Below are 17956 nucleotides of genomic sequence, written 5' to 3' on the forward strand. Positions count from 1 at the left end.
CCACCGGTGCACTGCACGCGCAAAGCTGACGATGGAGTGCGGCAGATAGGAGCGGGGGAAGGCAATGTGTATGGCGATGAGTATGTGCGAGTGTGTTGTGGTTGTAAGGAGACTGAGGGTGAATTGCTGATTGGGACATGCTCGTGGTGGTGCAGCACTCACTGGTAGAGGAGTCGGAGATACGTCGCTGTCGTCTCTGCATCGTGATATCCGTCTGTGCATTTCCCAGAACGAAGATGAACACAAACAAGCACAAACAGCGCAAGAGATGGCAGCGGACATGACGCATTCAAGCACTGAACACCTCATCACACACGCGCGTGAAATGCACCACCTACGCACACAGACACCCACACACCATACCAAGGCCGAGGAAGACGCTGGTTGTTGTGTTCCGCATGACATGGAAGGCGGACGCCGGAGCATGCGAGAGAAGTGCTTCCAACGCCAGCGGGGCCTCGGGGTGCAGGTCAAGGCACCTGTGGGTACGCGTGCGTGTTTGCGCAGGAGCATGTGGATTGTGTGACCTACAATGCAAGTGCACAGAACGACAGCCAGCCAGCAGCCAGTCAGAGAGCCACACACACACACACACAACACACACACACAAGCAGTGACCACGACCAAGAACGCCATCATCTTCGTTTGACCTGATGTACGCGGCAATGCGACCGACAAGCACAGGCGCAGCGCTGCCGATGAGCGCAAACCGCGATGGACAGCGACACGCGCGCGCAACGGTGTCGAGCGCAGTGATTGCGGCGTGGTGGACGACGATGTTTGGGGACGCGGCGTGGAAGAGGAGGCAATACAGGGCCTCTGGCAGCTTGCTGCTGAACGACGGACCAAGCACCTGGGGCCAGCCGACGGCGTTTGCGGTGAGAGGTGGTGAACAATGATGCGCGGGGTGCCATGTGAACTCAGGCAAAATGGGTTTGGGTAGCAACAGTGGGAGCAAACAACAGCAACAACAAGAACAACAACAGGAACAACAAGAACAACAACGTAAACAACAAGAACAAGAACAACAAGAACAAGAACAACAAGAACAACAACAACAACAACACGGGAGCATCGCCACCCTCGCTCTCATCAAGAGCGAATGGCACACGCACCGTGGCTGATTGCGCCAATGCCTCCAGTGCCGTACACACCGCGAGAACATTTGTTCGCAGCTCCTTTGCTGTCAGGCGGCGGTGCGCAGCACTTGCTCGCGCTCGTGTGTCAGCCTGTGCATGAAGCAACATCGACTGCAGTGTTGATGATGATGATGACGACGAAAGTGGTGCTGAAGGTGGCGTTGCCGGCTCATGCACAGACTGTGCGGGTGCAACGACGGGCAGCGTGTGCCAGTATGGTTGCATCGCCAGTGTGTAGAGCCGTTGAGCAGCAAGCCGCCAGCCTGGCTGCTGCTGCTGCTGCTGCTGCTGCTGTTGCTGCTGTTGTTGTTGTTGTTGTTGTTGTTGTTGTCGTTGTTTGGTCTCCTCCATCCCTTCATCTACTGCCCTCGTCTTCTGCTGCTGCCTCTTTGGCATATACACATTCACTGCCGTGCACCAGAACGATGGGTCATCTGGCGATTGCATAAACACACGCACACTGCTCAGCCCCACAACATCAAACCCCTCTTCTTCTGCTTCCCTTGCGGCTGGTGCTGCTGCCGTGGGTGTTGACGCACTGCCGTCAGCGCTGGTCATGTGCGTGTGTTCTGCGGTTGCTCGGTCATCGAGCATGCGCATGAGGATGGTGGCGAGGGACGGCTGCTCTCGTATCTGCTCCAGCGGGTGGCGCAGCACAGCCGTAAACACATCTGCACCCAACACAACAACAGCAACGCAGTGATGGCAGAGAAGGCAATCGAGCCAAATCAGTACGCCCTGTTCCACACAGACACAGACAGACAGACAGACAGGCAGGCAGGCAGGCAGACAGATAGACAGACAGACACACAAACATGGCGTCAGTGACAGGCGCACCTCTCAGACAGCTTGGATGCTGTGCAAGACGGCGGCAGACGAGGTGTGCAGCGGCAACCACGTCGTCACTGCGATGATATTTGTACACCTTCTTCAATCCACCACCACTACCACCTTTACCTTTACCACTACCACCATCACCATGGTCTTGTGTACCGGTATCTCCGCGCCTCTGGTCTCCTTGATCACCACCGCCACCATCATCATCATCTTCCGTGCCCTCCCCGGCTCGCGTGGATGCCAGCGCGTCTGCCACCAGCGTATCGTACTCTTGCACGTCAAACGCAAGCACCGTGCACATGCCACCCACAAACTGCTTGATGCCGTTGCCGGAACGCAGCGCGGTGATCGTGGGAGGACTCAGCAGGCGAAAACATCCAGCCAGGCGCCGCAGCGAAAACAAAATGTCCTCATCGGACCCTGTTCGACAGCACCGGGGCAAGCTCACCAGCGTTTGGCGCAGCACACGTTGCATGGCCGCCTCCGCCCTCTTGGCAACGTGGCGTCGCACCCGACGAGCAGCCACACTCAGGCCACACGATTGGTTTTGTTGCTGCTGCTGCTGCTGCTGCTGCTGCTGCTGCTGCTGTTGTTGTTGTTGTTGTTGTTGTTGTTGTTGTTGTTGTTGTTGTTGTTGTTGTTGTTGTTGTTGCTGCTGCTGCTGCTGCTTCTCATTCGCGTGCAAGTTGGGTCCATCAACCGGCTGTACGAGCGCTGCGTATGCGTCTGCAGCCGCTGCGCACACCCCAGCGCTGTCGTCTGTCATTGCGGTAAGCAGCGTCTCCATGGCGGGTTCTGTCACGGTTGGCATGTGTACAGCACACGTACGCATGAGAGCAAAGGCGCACAACACACACGCCAAACGCACGCGTGCGTCCTCGTGCCGTTGAAGCGTCTTCAGCACCAGCGACACCCGAAGCACCACGTTCTTTGCCGCCTGCTCCCACCACGACTGATCCAGGTCGACATGCAGCTCCCTGATACGCTCCTCTTTGGCACCGACACCGCCGTCATCAGCACCGTCGCCCATACGCCGCGTGTCCTCACGACTCGCCTCGCCAACAGCGCCGTCGCCGCCGCCGCCATTATTGTCGTCATCGTCGTCGTTGTTGTCATCAGTGTCTGAGGATACCAAGGTGAGGCGGGACAAGGTGGCTTGCACGTCGTGGTTGTCGTCGGGGTTGCTCGCTGCTTCGGGAGGAAGCAACGGTGCCGGAGGAGTGGCGGTGCCAAGGAGGGACAAGAGAAAGGTGAGCAAGTCCAGGCTGGCTGTGGCCAGTGAGCTGTGGACATAGGCACCCTGCGTCACCAGCTTGGTGATGGACGAGAGGATGCCCGGAACTGCAAACGCGAGCGCTTTGGCGTTCTTGGCCGCGAGAACAAGTGTGCAGCGGATGGCAGCGAGTGCCTCGGCCCGAGTCCGGATCTGCAGGCCAGTGTCCTCGCTCTTGGCAAGCAGCACGTAAATGATGTAGCCCATGAGCACGGGCTGCTCGCTCAGCGCACACGCCAGCTCGTGGTGTCTGTCAGTGGTACTCATGTACGCGGAGAGGGCGGCCAGCGTGATTTCCTCGGACGCCGACACACGCAGCTTCTTGCCTTGCATGATGTCTGCAAGGAGCGCAAGGTGCAGTGGGACATCCAGGGGTGTGGAGGGCGCCTTCTTCCTCTGTTGAGCAGCAGGTGCGGCTGCGTGGTTGGCGCTGTTGCTGTGGCTCATAGTGTGCTTGGCCTTGCCTTCCACGGCCGTTCTGGCCGCGTTTGCAGCCGAAGCCGCGTCGGCTGTGAGGCTGAAGAGGGAGGAAAGCCCTTGGATGGCCGCAATAACAGTGGCCTCGTTGGCTCGTGGGTGGCCGATGAGGGAGCGGAAGGTGGACGCCACGTGTGCGGAGATGCGCACGACCAGAGGCAGCTCCAGCTGGTCCAGCGCGTCAGCCAGCGCGCGTGTACTTGCAGCATCCACATGCTTCACCACACCTTGCAGGCGCTCCTCCAACAGCGCCAGTGAACCTGACATGACGCGTGCGTGCCGGTGTGTGTGTGTGGGGGGGGGGGAACCAAGGCCAATGTTTTCTGCGGCCCGGTGCCCGGTGTGTGTGTGTGTGTGTGTGTGTGTGTGTGTGTGTGTGTGTGTGTGTGTGTGTGTGTGTGTGTGTGTGTGTGTGTGTGTGTGTGTGTGTGTGTGTGTGTGTGTGTGTGTGTGTGTGTGTGTGTGTGGTGTGCTGGCTGAAGTTCGCGCGTTCCGTTGGCTGCTGAAATTTGACTGGTACCTTTTACAAATCCTCCCAACTTACGACGAGCAGATATGGCGGAAGAGACCAAGCAGCAACAGCAGCGGAGGTTGCTGGACTTGGCTGGGGAGGCCAAGCTCCGGTGCGTGTTGGTGGTGTTGTCGTCGCTGTTGTGCAGTGCGTGGCAAAGTTTGGACGTGGGATGAATATGGAATGGGCGAAGGGTGGTGTGTTTGTGTGGTGTCATCGTGCACACTTGTGTGCACACTTGCGTGTGTGTTTGTGTTGGGTACGGTTATTTTGTTTGCCTTGCAAAAGTGCTAATTTGTCTTTTCGTCTTGTTTGTTGCTGTGCTTGGTGCAGGGTAAGCTCTGTGCTGAATGGCGATGGAAAGCAGTTTGGGAAGAAGTTTCTGCTGGATGATCGCGAGGACACGTGTTGGAACTCCGACCAGGGCAGCCCGCAGTTTGTTGAGCTCAAGTTGGATGCTCCCGCGCAAGTGACACAGCTGGCCATCATGTTTCAGGGCGGCTTTGCAGGTCAGCCAGACGATGCTTGTGTGCTTCCTTTGTGGGCGCTGCGCTTGTGTGCGTATGCGTGTGTACGCGTGCCTGTGCGCATGTGCATGCGTGTGTGAGTGTAATGCGTGCTTGTATGCGTGCGGTTTTGTGCTTGTCCGAGTTCGCTGTGCATTCTTGCACCATCGTCACACGCGTGTGCTGTCAACTGTCTGTACATTTGATAGGAAAGAACTGCGTGCTGGAGGGCAAGGTAGACGGATCTAATGAGTACACAGAGCTGGGTCGGTTTTATCCGGACGATGTCAACCACGAGCAAGTGTTTGAGGGCGTGAACCAAGAGAACAAGAAGGTGCACATGCTGCGGCTCGTGTTCCCAGAGTCCACCGACTTCTTTGGCCGGATCACCATCTACACGCTCAAGATATACGTTGCAGCAGAAAAGAAGAAAGAGGAGGAAGATCAGTGATTTGTGGACTGTCCCGCTGTTTAGTTACATTGTCTTGCTTCAGGTGTTGCTGTCATCCTGTTTGTCCATAATCAATCTACCAGCCCACACTCTGTCCTTTGCAGAGGAATGCTTGTGCGTCGTTGCCAGTTTAGGGTCTCGCGAACGCTCAACACATCCATCCAATGGCCATCAATACAGTACAGGAAATACATGGCAATAGGGGGCAGTCAATTATGAGACTAAAGGAGAAAGCAAGGGGAGGGCAGGAAGTCAGGGAAAGGCCTAAGGGAACAAGAACTGCGGAGGCAAACGACTGGGGTTTGCCTTTCAGCCAGTCACGTCAGGGAATGGGCAGGAGCAGAGAGCGCACGCAAAGAGACAAATACGGTGGAAAAGAAAAGAGAGAGGGAGCAGGTAAGCACAACTATTGTGGCGGCGATGTGCTGACGTGGCTGGCGGTGGCGATATCGCCGGCATGCAGTGCTTCGTCTTGTTTTGCACTTGGGTATCCAAGCTGCTTGAGCAGTTCAATGTCTTCTTCACTCGGCTCCCTGCTCCGTCGTGTGTGTGTGTAGGTGCGTGCGTAGGTGTGTGTAGGTGTGTGTAGGTGTGCATATGTGTGTGTGTGTGGGTGAGTATATGTGTGTGTGTGTTTGAGTGTATGTGTGTTTGAGTGTATGTGTGTTTGAGTGTATGTGTGTTTGAGTGTGTGTGAGAGTGTGTGACAGAGAGAGAGTGTGTGTGTGTGTGCGTGTGTGTGTGAGTATATGTGCATGTGTGTGTGTGCATATGCGTGTGTGTGTGATATCAGTGAGTGATTTGTTGGAGGTGTGCGCACGAACACGGCAAGCAAGGAACACGTGGTGATGTATTTGTTGACACACGGCATTCACATGCACCTTTTGGTCATGTACTTGTCCGTGACAGCCTGTACATATTGGCTGGCAGCGGCAGAGAACCCGCGCGTGTGTGTCTTCATCTTATCAGTGAACTCGGGAACCTGCCATGTGCAAGTAACAGCAGTGATGGTGGATGGTGTGACATGGGTGACGTACATCACTGCGTGATGCGATGTGATGTGCATGGCCAAATGCAAGCAATGGATCACACAATGTGGAAAGCAGGCAATCACAGCGATGCTGGTTGCTCGTTGGGTGGGGTTGATGCGGAACACACGTGTGTGTGTGCGTGCGTGTGTGTGCATGTGTGTGCGTGTGTGTGCATGTGTGTGTGTGCATATGCGTGTGTGTGTGTGCGTGTGCGTGCGTGTGTGTGTGTGCGTGCGTGTGTGTGTGTGTGCGTGTGTGTGTATGTGTGTGCGTGCTCACCGATTGCACGTCCAGGGCTACGCTGGTGACGGCGACCGTGGTGACGCCCAGCGCCGCAACCATGCCTGTGGCATACGCCAATGCCTTTCGCGCCAGGTCCGCCGGATCCTCCTGAATCTCTCCAGTCTATCGCATGCATGCGGGTGTGCATGTGAGTTGGTCGATGATATCAGCGGCAGGAACAGCATCAAGTGAGGTGAAGTGGCGGTTTAATCTGCCGTACACACACACAGACACACACACACACACACAGAAACACACACACACACACAGAAACACACACACACACACACACACACACACACACACACACACACACACACACACACACACACACACACACACGCAGACACATCAGCACGTATGTGGAGAGCATGTACCGCCTTGGCTGCATCGAGGAGGTCTCTGTTCAGGGCCTTGGCTTGCCTCATGCTGCGACGAAAAGCGAGGAAGAAGCTGCCAACGCCAACCGCAAGCAAGCCAACCGCAGGTGCAAACCGCTGCCACGCAGGTGGCGTCTCCTCCAGCACATCCACGTCCTCGTCCCTGCCATGGTGCTGCTGCTGCCCGTGCTGCGGCGGTTGCTGCTGCTGGGTCTGTGTCATGCCTTGTTGTTTGTATTGTATTGTTTGGATTGGTGGTGCGGCGTGCGCTGGGTGGAGGTTGATTGGAAGGGAAGTGGTGGAGTCAGCAAAAACAACAACACACAACACGCAAGCAAGCAAGCAAGCAAGCAAACACAAGCAACAAGCAGTGATGATGTTCAGTGTGGTGTTGTGTGCGGCGGCGCTCGTCGCACTCGCTGTGGTGCCGGCAAACGCAGGGTCGCCACTGGCGTCCAAAGTCGTGTACAGCCTGGTACGTCAGCATGCTTGATGCTGGTGGCAGTGGCAGTGCTTGCGGCGGTGACGGCGATCGCGTAAGCGGGGACCAAGATGTGAACACACACACACGCACACCACACACCTTGCTGACCCACGACGCACGCAAACACACATGTGCAAACACCTCCACATGCATGCGTTGTTCATCTCACACGCGTGCCATGGCTCACCACCACAGAACGCTGGCGGCAACAGCTTTGTGTCGTCCACGGGAGTGCAGTTCCAACGCGACACGGACGATGTGACTCAAGGTACGTGTGTGCGTGCATGTGTGCATGTGTGTGCGTGTATGAATGTATGTGTGCGTATGTGTGTGTGTGTGTGCGTATGTGTGTGTGTGTGTGCTATGGGTACGCGTGGCTGGTCCATGGTTACCTGCCAACTAAGCCCGAAACCACGACCTCGAGTTGGCATGTTGACCATTAGCTTGCGTGAGGGCGTCTTTGCTCACCGTCCTGTTCGACTGGCGACTTTCTCCATGTGTGTTACGCGCATGGGCAGCATCGCCCAAGGGCGTGTCCGCGACGGTGAACATCCCGATACGCGGGGCTATGCCTCAGGACATGGAGCTGTACACAACCGAGCGGTATGCCCAGCAGACCTTCTCCTACAACATCCCAAGACCCAAGAAGGACGGCGAGTACACTCTCGCGCTCTTCTTCTCAGGTCCGGTACAACAACAAGCGTGCTTGTGTGCTGTGCGAGCTGTGCGTGCTGTGAGTGCTGTGCGTATGCTGTGCGTGCTGTGCGTGCTGTGTATGTGCGTGCTGAGTGCTGAGTGCGGTGTGCTGTGTGGTGTGTTGTGAACTGTGATGTTTGTGTTGTGTGTGCGGCGTGCTGCGCGGTGTGTTGTGTCTTGTGAACTGTGATGTGAGTTCAAACGGTGCTGCCACACACGTCACACGTGCATTACCCCTGCAGAGGTGTACTTCCAGTCGCCGAACAGCAAGGTGTTTGACGTCTTCCTGAACCGCGACCTTCGCATCGTGGAGTCTCTCGACATCTTCGCCACCGTCGGTTATGGCGCTGCCTACAACGTCTTCGTTCCCATCACCATCAAAGGTCCGTGCGTGTGTGTGTGTGCGCGTGTGTGCGTGCGTGTGTGTGTGCGCGCGCGTGTGTGTGTGTGCACGTACGTGGAAGGTTTGCGTTCAGGTGAGGCACGCGTCTCCCCTCCTTCATTTGCACTGTACAAATGCTTACGTTTTCGCACTACAGCGCTGTGTACGCTCACTCGTGTGACACCTGACGCCAATACCACCATCAGGCAATGAGGTGGAGACGGCGAGCGGCACCGCCCCCATCCCAGACACTGGCCTGCTGCTTGAATTTGTCAAGGGCTCGTTTGACAACCCAAAGGTCTGCGGCTTTGCGCTCGTCGCCGGCAACGAGGACGGTGCGTGGTGTACTGTGTGTATCTGTGAGTATGTGCTGTGCGAGCGTGTGTGTGTGTGTGTGTGCGTGCGTGTGTGCACTGTGTGTGTTTGTGTGTGTGTGCGTGTGTGTGCTCTGCTGTGTGTGTGTGTGTGTTTGTGTGTGTGCGTGCGTGTGTGTGTGTGTGTGTGTGTGTGCGTGCGTGTGTGTGTGTGTGTGTGTGTAGACACCTTTGTTCTTTCTGCGAAATGTGAAAGTGCACCGTGTGCACGCCTCCCATCCTCAATGTCCATACACACGCCCCGAGCTCTTCATTTCACTTCATGCCAGCCCACCTTCCAAAACGACCGTCCAATCCAAACTCACGCCCCGCGTGCCTTGCTCTGCTGCTCCCCCATCCGCCACCTCTGCCGCTTGTGCAGTTGCACGGGAGCTGTTCCCGCTGGACACGGTGGAGGACATCGAAGACGAAGACGAGGAGGAGGATGGCCAGGACGATGCCACCGATGCGCAGGACGCCACGGCAGACAGCAGCCAGCAGCAGCAACAACAGGCAACCCCCACGGTGCTGCATGTTATGTTATGTGTGTGTTTTCGTGCATGTGTGTGTGTATGTATATGTGCTTTTGTGTTTTCTGGTCGTGTGTGTGCATGTGTGTTGTTTGGTATGTGTGTGAGTTGACACGAGCCAACCCGCGCCCTCGTTCTGTGTGGTTCACAGATGGATGCCAAGAAGGACAAACTGCGCAAGCAAAAACGCCGCGTCACCCCACCGGTCAGTTGAAACCCCGTCTTTGTTTCGCATGCCCCTGTCGTCTTGGGCGAGGCTGAAGCGCGCGCGTCGTGGCGGCTGCTTTCAGCCCTCCCTTCACCATGCACACACATGCACACATGCACACACATGCACACATGCACACATGCACACACATGCACACACATGCACACACACGCAAACACACACACACACATATTGCCACCAAGGCTGAGGAGACGTCGCTGCCGCTGATTCCAATTGCCATCGCCGTCGGCGTTGTGTTCGCCGGATACAAGCTCCTCTTCAAGTGAATTGAAATCATGCAATCACACACGCACACACGCACACACGCACACACGCACCGTGGCGGTGTGACGTTGTGTTGCAACCAGTATCGATGGCGTGCAACAAGCCCACACCCCCTCACTCGTATCATGACATTACGCGGTTTGCGTTTCTGTCCTCATTGTGCTGGTATACACACGTGCTCGTTTGGTTCTCGCTGTGCATCTAACATGCACAACCCTCCCTCTCCTCGTGTTCCTCCAATCTCAGCTATTGCGTCACTGTTTAGTTGCTGTTCATGAGTCCCTCCCCAGCACCGTCGCCTACACCCATCGAAACAGTTCACTCTTGACAAATGGCAAACAAACACTCATCATGCGTCTGGTACATACGCACACACGCAGCGAAGAAGGAACAAGTGCAAGAGAGAGCACCACCAGCAGCAAGTTAACGGCACAACTTCAGCCACGTAAACATCCCAACAGCAGCCGTCACACAGACAAAGAGAGACAGGTAGACAGATAGACACACAGACACACAGACACAGACACACACACACACACACGGGGATGCATTGACACACAGACACAGACACAAACACAAACACACAGACACGCAGACCCCCAACCCTCTGTGGCACGCATTCGGCTTCAGGGATCTACTGCGCGGCGCGGCCGAGCATGGCGGACGTCTGCTGCTCCTCCTCCTGTAGCGACGCGCTTGCATACTTGGCAAGCAGCATCTGGTCGCGGCAGACACAAACAGGGATGTGTGAGCCATGATGGAGGGCGTGTGTGCGCGTGTGTGCGTGCGTGTGTGCGCGCGCGCATGTGTGTGGAGATGGTGGTGGAGATGGTTGTACGAGCCGTCTGACGTAGCGTGAACACATTGAAGCACACGCAAACACACAATTCTCAGACATAAAACACCGCACACCCCCGTGCACGTGTGCTGACTGACCTCCTTTCTTCGCTGGAGGATCATTTGTTCAATCTCCTGTGTTGACGGGATGGCGGGCTCGGCCTCCTCCTCCTCCTCGTGCATCGCCGCAACCTCCGCTGCTACAGCCGGCGCCTGCGCAGTCACACGTATAGACACACGCGAGCGTGCATGGTTACAGATGCGTGTGCGGTTGTGCAAGTGCGTGCGTGTGTGTGTATGCGTGTATGCGCATGTGTGTGTGTGTATGCGCGCGCGCAAATGCAGCGTGCCAGTACCAGGAGGGCTGCTTCCTTGTCCTCTTCGCTGGCGTACAGCTCGAGCTTCTGCTTAGCGGCCAATCGCTCCTTCTTCTCCTTCATCTCCTGCTGCCACTTCTCCACGGCAGCCTGCCGACCTGTGCCGCAAAAAGATGAAGAAAGAGAGTGTGTGGTGACGTATGGTGCACCAGCTCATTGACAGCAGCAGCAACCAGCGTGCGCAAACACACACGCGCAAACAAGAGACATGCGCACGAAGGCACGCACACGCAAACACACACAGACATCATACACACAGGTACACAACTCAGGCAATGTTCACAGGTGTTGGCTCGACTGACTTTGTTCCTCTGCCTCTTCCTCCAGGGCGAGCAGGACACCGTCTTCTTCGTCGCGATAACCGTAGTAGTCTGCACATGCACACACGCATATGTGAGAGGTCAGCAGAGCAGCCATGGAGTGGCGGCGGTGGCGGTTGTAGGTGGCGGTGAAAGTGGAATGCGACGACACGTTGCGTGTGCAGGGCACAGCGGGGATGTACACAACTGCACACGTGTATACACACCTGCGTCGACAAACTTGTGCAGTTCGCCTCGTTTTCTACGCGGCTGGACAGCAGCTGTATCACATACAAAACGCCAAGGAACCGCGGGAACACCATATGAGCAGCGCACAGCGATCATGCGGTGGTTGTGCACAGAGCACGCGTGCACAGACGTCAGTACAGACACATAAACCGGCAGACACGTAAACAGGCAGATACACACACACACACACACACACACGGCGTACGTTGTTCTGCAAAGAGCTCACGCACACCAGGGAGGTCCTTGGCGGCACCAAAGTATCTGCAGCGCGGTGGTGCGCACGTGTCAACGAACAATGCACTGTGATGCACACACACACACACTCTGGGCGTGGTAGGCCAAACCGTGATCATCAGGCGTGTGCAGTCGCTGTGTGAAGAGCGATGAAGCGCTTACTTGTATCCACGCTGTCCCGGCAACTCAACGCCTTCACTGTCCACAATCCTGGCGCTGCTCGTCTGCCATTCCGGAACGGGGGGGGGGGGGAGGAGGGCGCATGTCAGCTGCACAATCAGGCATACAGACAGCCACAGCCACAGCCACAGACAGCCACACAGACAGGCAGGCAGACAGACACACACACAGGCACACAGATAGACAGACGGACAGACAGACACACACACACAGTGCCACAGCGGGACCACCATCTCCTCTCCCACCACGACCACAACAATGCAACCATACCAGGTAATCTGGGCCGCCCATTTCCTTGATTCGGTTCTCCCAGTATCGCTTTGTTCGCAAGAGTTTGTTGATCTCGTCGTTGAGGTCCCTTATCCGGTACTCGCCAAGCCCAGCTGCATCATCACAGCAGTGCGTGCGCGCGTGTGCATGTGGGTGGGTGAGTCAACGTGGCTAGTGTGTAGGTAACGTGAATGGAGTCAGGAGCAACAGCCGATGTGCATGTGTGTGTGTGCAGTCGAGGTGAGCTGGCTCACCGTTCTGAATTGAAGCGATCTTCTTTGATACATCACGCATCACCTGCGAGGCGAAAAAGGGGAAAGAGGACATGGGCGAAGCGCACGATCGGTTGACGTCAACGACGAGCAAAGAAGTGGCACACAAAGGTAACACGTGTACGTGACACACACACACACACACACGCCGCTAGCGTCTGGTATGGAAGTACATACCTGGTTGCGCATCTTCTCTGCTTCTGGTACAGTGGACACTTGGGAAGGGTCGACTCGCCTGCGCAGCGTTGAGGCATTCAGTCGGCGAGTCAGTCAGTTGCACATGCACGCGTGAAGGCAGCGATGCGCAGTGCAACTGTTCCAATGCACACACACACACACACCACACACACACCACACAGACAACATCACACACACACACACACACACACACACCTGTCACGATCAGGGCCACTGGCACAGGCAGCACGACCACAACCAATAACCACGAGCACACACGTACTTGAGTTCATCGGCCTCTTCCTTCTTCATGCGCAGCCATCGCGACAGCAGCGATCTTGAATATCCCAAGGCCACATACACAGGTACGGGCGTGAGTGAATATTGCACAGGACACAACAGGCTCAAGCACAAACGCAAACAGGCAGTGGTGGCGATGGTGGTGGGTACACCACTCAGCCAGCCATCAGCCAGGCACTCACTGTGCCTTCTCCTCGTTCCTCGCCATCTCTTCCGCTGCTTCTGCTCGTTCGCAGTCGTCCTGGTGGATATGTCACTCTACAGTGCGTTCCAAAACCAACTCTTGTGCGAAACATACATGGTCATTTTGTGCTGTCGCAGACTGCTCTTCTTTGAAATCGAAAACTCGCTCATCAACAACAACGACAACGATGGTGTGGTGGTGTGGGTGGGTGTGGCGATGCGTGGATGGACGGTCTGTGTCAGAAAGAGTGTGGGAGCGTGTGCGCTTGACGTGTTAGTGCTCCTGCACGTTGCAACTCCTTGTTTGTTGTAGCGTGCACACGCACAGGAGCAAGAAGCTCCGGCGGCCTGTGCGTTGTGCAGCTGTGTGGTTGTGTGGTTATGTGTTTGTGTTTGTGTGGTGTGTTTATGTTTGTGTTTGTGATGCGCTCTGCGTTTACTCACGCTTCCTGTTTCTCTCTCCAACACAAACGCACATGTACATGCGTCGTGTAGAGTGGCATGACCATTTCAGACACGTTTGACCTGTTCAAGCAAGGGAACACGGTTTCCCTTGAGGACGTGGCCACCATCGTGAGATCACAAGGGCTGTGCCCAACGGACCGACAAATCAAAACTGCCATGCAGTCTGCCGGCATTTCAGGTCCGACCTTCATGCAGCCGCCTCTTCCCGGCGTGCTTCCTTGTGATGTTGTTGTGTACCTCCACGCGCCTTCTTCATGAGTGTACATTTGCTTGCACATGTACATGTGCATGTGTGTTGCACTTACCAGCATGTTCATCGCTATGCCTTTCCAAGGATGCTCACTTGCCGTTTGCTTCTTTGCATGCCGCCACCCTCTGTGTCCATGTATCAGGCTCGGCAACGCTGCCGCAAGTGCAGACGGTGGTGAGTGCGTTGTCAAACACAAAGAACGATGATATCGAGGGCACCATTCGGCGGGCGCTCAAGCTCTTTGACAGCACAGGCGGCGACGTCGTCACCGTCTCTGAGCTCTCACACGTGAGTACGCGAGTGTGTGTGTGTGTTTGGATGTGTTTGGATGTGTGAGTATGTGCGTGTGTGTATGTGTTTGGATGTGTGGATGAGTGAGTGAGTGAGTATGTGTATGTATGTGTGGATGAGTGAGTGAGTGAGTATGTGTATGTATGTGTGGATGAGTGAGTGAGTGAGTATGTGTATGTATGTGTGGATGTGTGAGTGAATGAGTGTGTGTGTGTGTGAGTGAGTGAGTGTGTGTGTGTGTGTGAGTGTGCGTGTTTCTGAGTGTATTTGCGTTTGTACATAAGCGTAGTTGCGTTTGTACATGTGCGCGCGTGTCAATGCCCGCGATTGTGGCGCATCCTGGCAATATGCTCACTGTCAGTGACTGCCCTTCATCGCCAGGTGTTGAGCTCGATTGGATCCAAGATGAGCGTGGACGATATCGACGAAATCTTCCGACAGGCGGAGGTGTGCACTGCCACACACACACACATACACACACATACACACACATACAACACACAACACACACACATACACATACACACATGTGCAAGCATTGCCTGTGCTCGACAGCTCACAAACGATTTTGCTGACACGCATGCACACGCCCATGCTGCCACCACGCGCAGGTGGATGCATTCGGTCAGCTAAGCATTGACGACTTTGCGCGGCTGATGATGAATGCTGCTGGCGAGGAGGACAACGCCGTTGCATAGCCGTTACCACAGCCCTTGCCACTACCAGCACTGTCACCATCACCACCACCACCACCACCACCATCATCATCTTCTCAACCCAGTGCTCTGTGGCCTCTTTGTTGCCTTGTTGTTGTGTCACAGACGCCGTCGATTGTTCGCCTTTTTGTGCGTGTGTGTGTGTGTGCGTGTGTGTGTGTATGTGTGTGTGTCTGTGCGTGTGTGTGTGTGAATGTGTGCGTGCGTTGTGACTGGCTCGGGGATGTGCCCCAGTTCACACGCACACGTCTTCATCACACCTTTCGTCCCTCGCTCCTCCCAACCTCACTCGTCTGACTCCATACACCATCGATCGGTCCGTCACACATTGAGCAAAAAAGCCACCGTGCGCGCGCGCGTGAGTGTGAGTGAGCGAGCGTGCAGATGCATCTTTGTGTCCGCATACACGCGTGTGAGCGTGTGGCGATTGATTGAGGAAATTGGTCTGAGCAGTCGTGTATTGGGTCGCGAAACAGAGTCGAAAGCTGACTGATGACAACCGAGTAGCGGCAGTGGTGTGGTATGTGTGGCGATGGAAGCGGTTTCCACGCCCGTTGGTGGGAGGTGGGGTTGCATGTGGCGGCGTGGCTTGTGTGTATGGCTATGGTTGTGTGGATGTGCGGGAGATGGCTGATCAGAGGACCTTGGCCTCGTTCTTGAGCTTGTCAAGCAGCTCATCCACGCTCTCAACCTGCAGCAAAGCAGCGCAGTCGCAACTCGTGAGCGAGGGTACGTACGTGCATGTACGTGTGCATGTGGATCGAGCAACACATGGAACAATTGGTTGAGCCGTGTATGGAACTGCAAGCAACCACTCAGCCACTCACTCTCACAACAGATAAACACACCCATACACACACACATACAAAATCAAACAAAACAAAGATGGACGCACCTTGGTACCACCGCTGCGCTTTGGCGGCTCAGCAACAGACACGTACTCTGACGTGGGCAGTAGCAGGCAAGGCGTCAAGAGGACAACGGTGAGATGTATTGCTTGCATGCATGCAGCTTTGCACATTCATGGTAAGGACATCACGATACAACGCACTATGATGGCAGGCCACGTTGCAACACACTTCACAATGCTGACAGCACAAAGTAACACGGAAAACCGCCACCCACGCACGCACCAACCTACACACGCACCGAGCTGGGAAACAATGTCCACGCCAAGGTCCTCTGGGGTCTTGGTGTCGACCTTCTTCTTCTTTGCCTTCATGATGTTGGGGAGGGTGGCGTAGCGGGGCTCGTTGAGGCGCAGGTCGGCGCTGATGACTGCAGGCACCTTGACGTTGATCGTCTCAAGGCCGCCGTCAATCTCGCGCGTCACCTCCAGCTTGCTCGCATCGTCAGACACGACCACCTTCGACGCAAACGTCGCCTGGCACGCGCGTGCGGTAGTGATTGTTGTTGGTGGTGGTGGTGGTGGTGTTGTTGTTGTTGTTGTTGTTGTTGTTGTTGTTGTTGTTGTTGTTGTTGTTGTTGTGAGCGTGTTGCCTTGGCATTGGTGTACACTGCGGTCACTCGCTTTGTGCACACGTGGTCCAGTTTCGTGCGTGGCGGGCACGTCCAAGCCCACAACAGAACGCACTGTCCCTCGTTTCTTCACGATCACGATCACCACCACTGCCAGCACTGTACCTGTGGCCAGTCCACGAGGGCAGCGAGCATCTGTGCTGTCTGGTTGCTGTCGTCATCGATCGCCTGGAATGACCAACGCGGGACGAGTGTCGTGAGTTGAGTGTGTGTATTTGTAGCTGGTGGGGGTCCTTGCATTGAATATGATGAGGCACAGAAAGCGCCAGCAAATGGTTGACATCAACGCATGGACAATGTGTTGTTCACAATCAACGCACACACACATACACATTCACCGCACACACACACATACACATTCACCGCACACACGCACGCACACACGCACGCACGCACAAGCCGCCGAAGAACCATGAGCATCAGACCTGCTTGCCCATGATGACGAGGTCAGGCTTCTCGACGTCGACGAGCTTGGCGAAGATCTTGGCAACAGCGAGGGGCTCAAGCTTGTCCGTGTCGTCAACGGTGACATGGATGCCGCGGTCGGCACCCATGGCAAGCGCGGTGCGGATCACATCGACGCTCTGCTTGGGGCCGCACGACACAACCACAACCTCCTCGAGCTTCTTGGCCTCCTTCAGGCGGATGGCCTGCGCTCCCCCGACACAGACGGTCGCATGGATGGGTGAGGAACAGGGGGTACGTTGGTGTTGTGTGCCAGGGTACATGCATGAGTTGCTTTTGCGTTTCACCATAGCTGCCTCAGTTGCAAACCGTACACATGTCGTGGTGTGAAAATGTCGTGGTTTGAACAAGGATGGGTCAAGTCAATTGCAAACCGTACTCAGTGTCTCTACCACCAAACAGACGCACAGACGCACAGACGCACAGACGCAAACACACCTCCTCGACGGCAATCTCGTCAAAGTTGTTCATGGAGTGCTTGACATCCTTGACAACACCGGTTCCCTGGGGGTTGACGCGAACCTATTCTCATGCGCGTTTGTGCGTTTGAGAGTGTGTGTTTGTGTGTGGTTGAACCGTCACGGTATGTGGTGAAGTGTTGCAATTCAACGTGTGCCATGTATGATGATGGATCATAACACGTACAGAACAACGCGCAATGCAACCAACACACACAGGCATACAGACACAAACTCATGCACAGAGACAGACACACAGACACACAGACACACAGACACACAGACACAGACACACAGACACACAGACACAGACGCACAGACACACCCACCTTGACGAGGTAGTCAATGACGCGCTTGCAGCCAACGAGGGCACGACGCAGAGACATGGTCGGTTTGGTTTCCTTGGTCGGTCAACAGCAACAACAACACAAACGAAGGAAGGAGAGCAGTGGCACAAGCAGCTAAAGCAAGTGATGGAGAATGGACAAGTGTGTTGCGGTTGGAGGTGGAAATAAGCGCATCTCTTAACCGCAATTGCGCGCTCGATGAGTCATGTCATATCCACCAAG

The 17956-nt window shown here is 55.5% G+C and overlaps 7 protein-coding genes across 7 annotated transcripts in view; 3 read left to right on the forward strand and 4 right to left on the reverse strand.

The window, feature by feature from the left end:
* PTSG_00576 (uncharacterized protein) overlaps window positions 1–4090 on the reverse strand; it is a 6208-nt gene extending 2118 nt beyond the window's left edge. Inside the window, exons 1-6 of the mRNA XM_004999064.1 lie at window positions 1977–4090; window positions 1116–1810; window positions 651–853; window positions 364–479; window positions 163–214; window positions 1–25 (exon numbers count right to left, since the gene is read on the reverse strand). The exon at window positions 1–25 is cut by the window's left edge and continues 184 nt beyond it. Of these exons, the coding sequence (XP_004999121.1) occupies window positions 1–25; window positions 163–214; window positions 364–479; window positions 651–853; window positions 1116–1810; window positions 1977–3993 (3108 nt within the window). The 5' untranslated portion in view covers window positions 3994–4090. The remainder of the gene's footprint in view (window positions 26–162; window positions 215–363; window positions 480–650; window positions 854–1115; window positions 1811–1976) is intronic.
* A 168-nt stretch (window positions 4091–4258) lies between these two features.
* On the forward strand, window positions 4259–5399 carry PTSG_00577 (nuclear receptor 2C2-associated protein). Its single transcript, XM_004999065.1, has 3 exons — window positions 4259–4349; window positions 4571–4746; window positions 4953–5399. The coding sequence occupies exons 1-3, from the start codon at window positions 4282–4284 to the stop codon at window positions 5192–5194; spliced, it is 486 nt and encodes a 161-aa protein (XP_004999122.1). The 5' UTR covers window positions 4259–4281; the 3' UTR covers window positions 5195–5399.
* On the reverse strand, window positions 5310–7248 carry PTSG_00578 (uncharacterized protein). The gene is made up of 4 exons (XM_004999066.1): window positions 6885–7248; window positions 6505–6630; window positions 6076–6176; window positions 5310–5727 (listed from the first exon to the last, which is right to left on the reverse strand). Exons 1-4 carry the CDS (start codon window positions 7107–7109, stop codon window positions 5601–5603), a joined length of 579 nt encoding a protein of 192 aa, XP_004999123.1. The 5' UTR covers window positions 7110–7248; the 3' UTR covers window positions 5310–5600.
* PTSG_00579 (uncharacterized protein) lies at window positions 7208–10285 on the forward strand. The gene is made up of 8 exons (XM_004999067.1): window positions 7208–7362; window positions 7567–7639; window positions 7890–8054; window positions 8310–8450; window positions 8656–8784; window positions 9185–9327; window positions 9484–9537; window positions 9744–10285. Exons 1-8 carry the CDS (start codon window positions 7261–7263, stop codon window positions 9825–9827), a joined length of 891 nt encoding a protein of 296 aa, XP_004999124.1. The 5' UTR covers window positions 7208–7260; the 3' UTR covers window positions 9828–10285.
* PTSG_00580 (uncharacterized protein) lies at window positions 10071–13306 on the reverse strand. The gene is made up of 12 exons (XM_004999068.1): window positions 13203–13306; window positions 13004–13057; window positions 12721–12778; window positions 12526–12568; window positions 12272–12384; window positions 11984–12045; window positions 11793–11848; window positions 11566–11619; window positions 11342–11410; window positions 11019–11137; window positions 10762–10875; window positions 10071–10543 (listed from the first exon to the last, which is right to left on the reverse strand). Exons 1-12 carry the CDS (start codon window positions 13226–13228, stop codon window positions 10460–10462), a joined length of 852 nt encoding a protein of 283 aa, XP_004999125.1. The 5' UTR covers window positions 13229–13306; the 3' UTR covers window positions 10071–10459.
* Window positions 13307–13334: 28 nt separating this feature from the next.
* On the forward strand, window positions 13335–15249 carry PTSG_00581 (uncharacterized protein). Its single transcript, XM_004999069.1, has 5 exons — window positions 13335–13394; window positions 13699–13846; window positions 14061–14206; window positions 14591–14656; window positions 14821–15249. The coding sequence occupies exons 1-5, from the start codon at window positions 13392–13394 to the stop codon at window positions 14905–14907; spliced, it is 450 nt and encodes a 149-aa protein (XP_004999126.1). The 5' UTR covers window positions 13335–13391; the 3' UTR covers window positions 14908–15249.
* A 116-nt stretch (window positions 15250–15365) lies between these two features.
* On the reverse strand, window positions 15366–17887 carry PTSG_00582 (electron transfer flavoprotein beta-chain). The gene is made up of 7 exons (XM_004999070.1): window positions 17717–17887; window positions 17368–17451; window positions 16890–17114; window positions 16570–16632; window positions 16075–16309; window positions 15821–15867; window positions 15366–15616 (listed from the first exon to the last, which is right to left on the reverse strand). The coding sequence occupies exons 1-7, from the start codon at window positions 17771–17773 to the stop codon at window positions 15560–15562; spliced, it is 768 nt and encodes a 255-aa protein (XP_004999127.1). The 5' UTR covers window positions 17774–17887; the 3' UTR covers window positions 15366–15559.
* Between the last annotated feature and the right edge of the window lie 69 nt (window positions 17888–17956).

This window comes from Salpingoeca rosetta (assembly GCF_000188695.1).
Source record: "Salpingoeca rosetta unplaced genomic scaffold supercont1.1, whole genome shotgun sequence".
Lineage (NCBI taxonomy): Eukaryota > Choanoflagellata > Craspedida > Salpingoecidae > Salpingoeca > Salpingoeca rosetta.

What these genes read in the sequence shown, in the direction of transcription:
- PTSG_00577 (XM_004999065.1), top strand. Translation starts at nt 4,282, where the DNA reads ATGGCGGAAGAGACCAAGCAGCAACAGCAGCGGAGGTTGCTGGACTTG. An exon ending in GCTGGGGAGGCCAAGCTCCG is followed by an intron (nt 4,350 to 4,570) that starts GTGCGTGTTGGT and finishes TGCTTGGTGCAG; the next exon opens with GGTAAGCTCTGTGCTGAATG. An exon ending in GTTTCAGGGCGGCTTTGCAG is followed by an intron (nt 4,747 to 4,952) that starts GTCAGCCAGACG and finishes TACATTTGATAG; the next exon opens with GAAAGAACTGCGTGCTGGAG.
- PTSG_00578 (XM_004999066.1), bottom strand. Translation starts at nt 7,109, where the DNA reads ATGACACAGACCCAGCAGCAGCAACCGCCGCAGCACGGGCAGCAGCAG. An exon ending in TCCTCGATGCAGCCAAGGCG is followed by an intron (nt 6,631 to 6,884) that starts GTACATGCTCTC and finishes TGCATGCGATAG; the next exon opens with ACTGGAGAGATTCAGGAGGA. An exon ending in TAGCCCTGGACGTGCAATCG is followed by an intron (nt 6,177 to 6,504) that starts GTGAGCACGCAC and finishes TGCACATGGCAG; the next exon opens with GTTCCCGAGTTCACTGATAA.
- PTSG_00579 (XM_004999067.1), top strand. Translation starts at nt 7,261, where the DNA reads ATGATGTTCAGTGTGGTGTTGTGTGCGGCGGCGCTCGTCGCACTCGCT. An exon ending in TCTCGCGCTCTTCTTCTCAG is followed by an intron (nt 8,055 to 8,309) that starts GTCCGGTACAAC and finishes TTACCCCTGCAG; the next exon opens with AGGTGTACTTCCAGTCGCCG. An exon ending in AACGCCGCGTCACCCCACCG is followed by an intron (nt 9,538 to 9,743) that starts GTCAGTTGAAAC and finishes ATTGCCACCAAG; the next exon opens with GCTGAGGAGACGTCGCTGCC.
- PTSG_00580 (XM_004999068.1), bottom strand. Translation starts at nt 13,228, where the DNA reads ATGGCGAGGAACGAGGAGAAGGCACA. An exon ending in AGGAACGAGGAGAAGGCACA is followed by an intron (nt 13,058 to 13,202) that starts GTGAGTGCCTGG and finishes GGGATATTCAAG; the next exon opens with ATCGCTGCTGTCGCGATGGC. An exon ending in TGGGCGGCCCAGATTACCTG is followed by an intron (nt 12,046 to 12,271) that starts GTATGGTTGCAT and finishes CCGGAATGGCAG; the next exon opens with ACGAGCAGCGCCAGGATTGT.
- PTSG_00581 (XM_004999069.1), top strand. An exon ending in GCAGTCTGCCGGCATTTCAG is followed by an intron (nt 13,847 to 14,060) that starts GTCCGACCTTCA and finishes TCCATGTATCAG; the next exon opens with GCTCGGCAACGCTGCCGCAA. An exon ending in AAATCTTCCGACAGGCGGAG is followed by an intron (nt 14,657 to 14,820) that starts GTGTGCACTGCC and finishes CACCACGCGCAG; the next exon opens with GTGGATGCATTCGGTCAGCT.
- PTSG_00582 (XM_004999070.1), bottom strand. Translation starts at nt 17,773, where the DNA reads ATGTCTCTGCGTCGTGCCCTCGTTGGCTGCAAGCGCGTCATTGACTAC. An exon ending in TCATTGACTACCTCGTCAAG is followed by an intron (nt 17,452 to 17,716) that starts GTGGGTGTGTCT and finishes GCATGAGAATAG; the next exon opens with GTTCGCGTCAACCCCCAGGG. An exon ending in GGACATTGTTTCCCAGCTCG is followed by an intron (nt 15,868 to 16,074) that starts GTGCGTGTGTAG and finishes TGCCCACGTCAG; the next exon opens with AGTACGTGTCTGTTGCTGAG.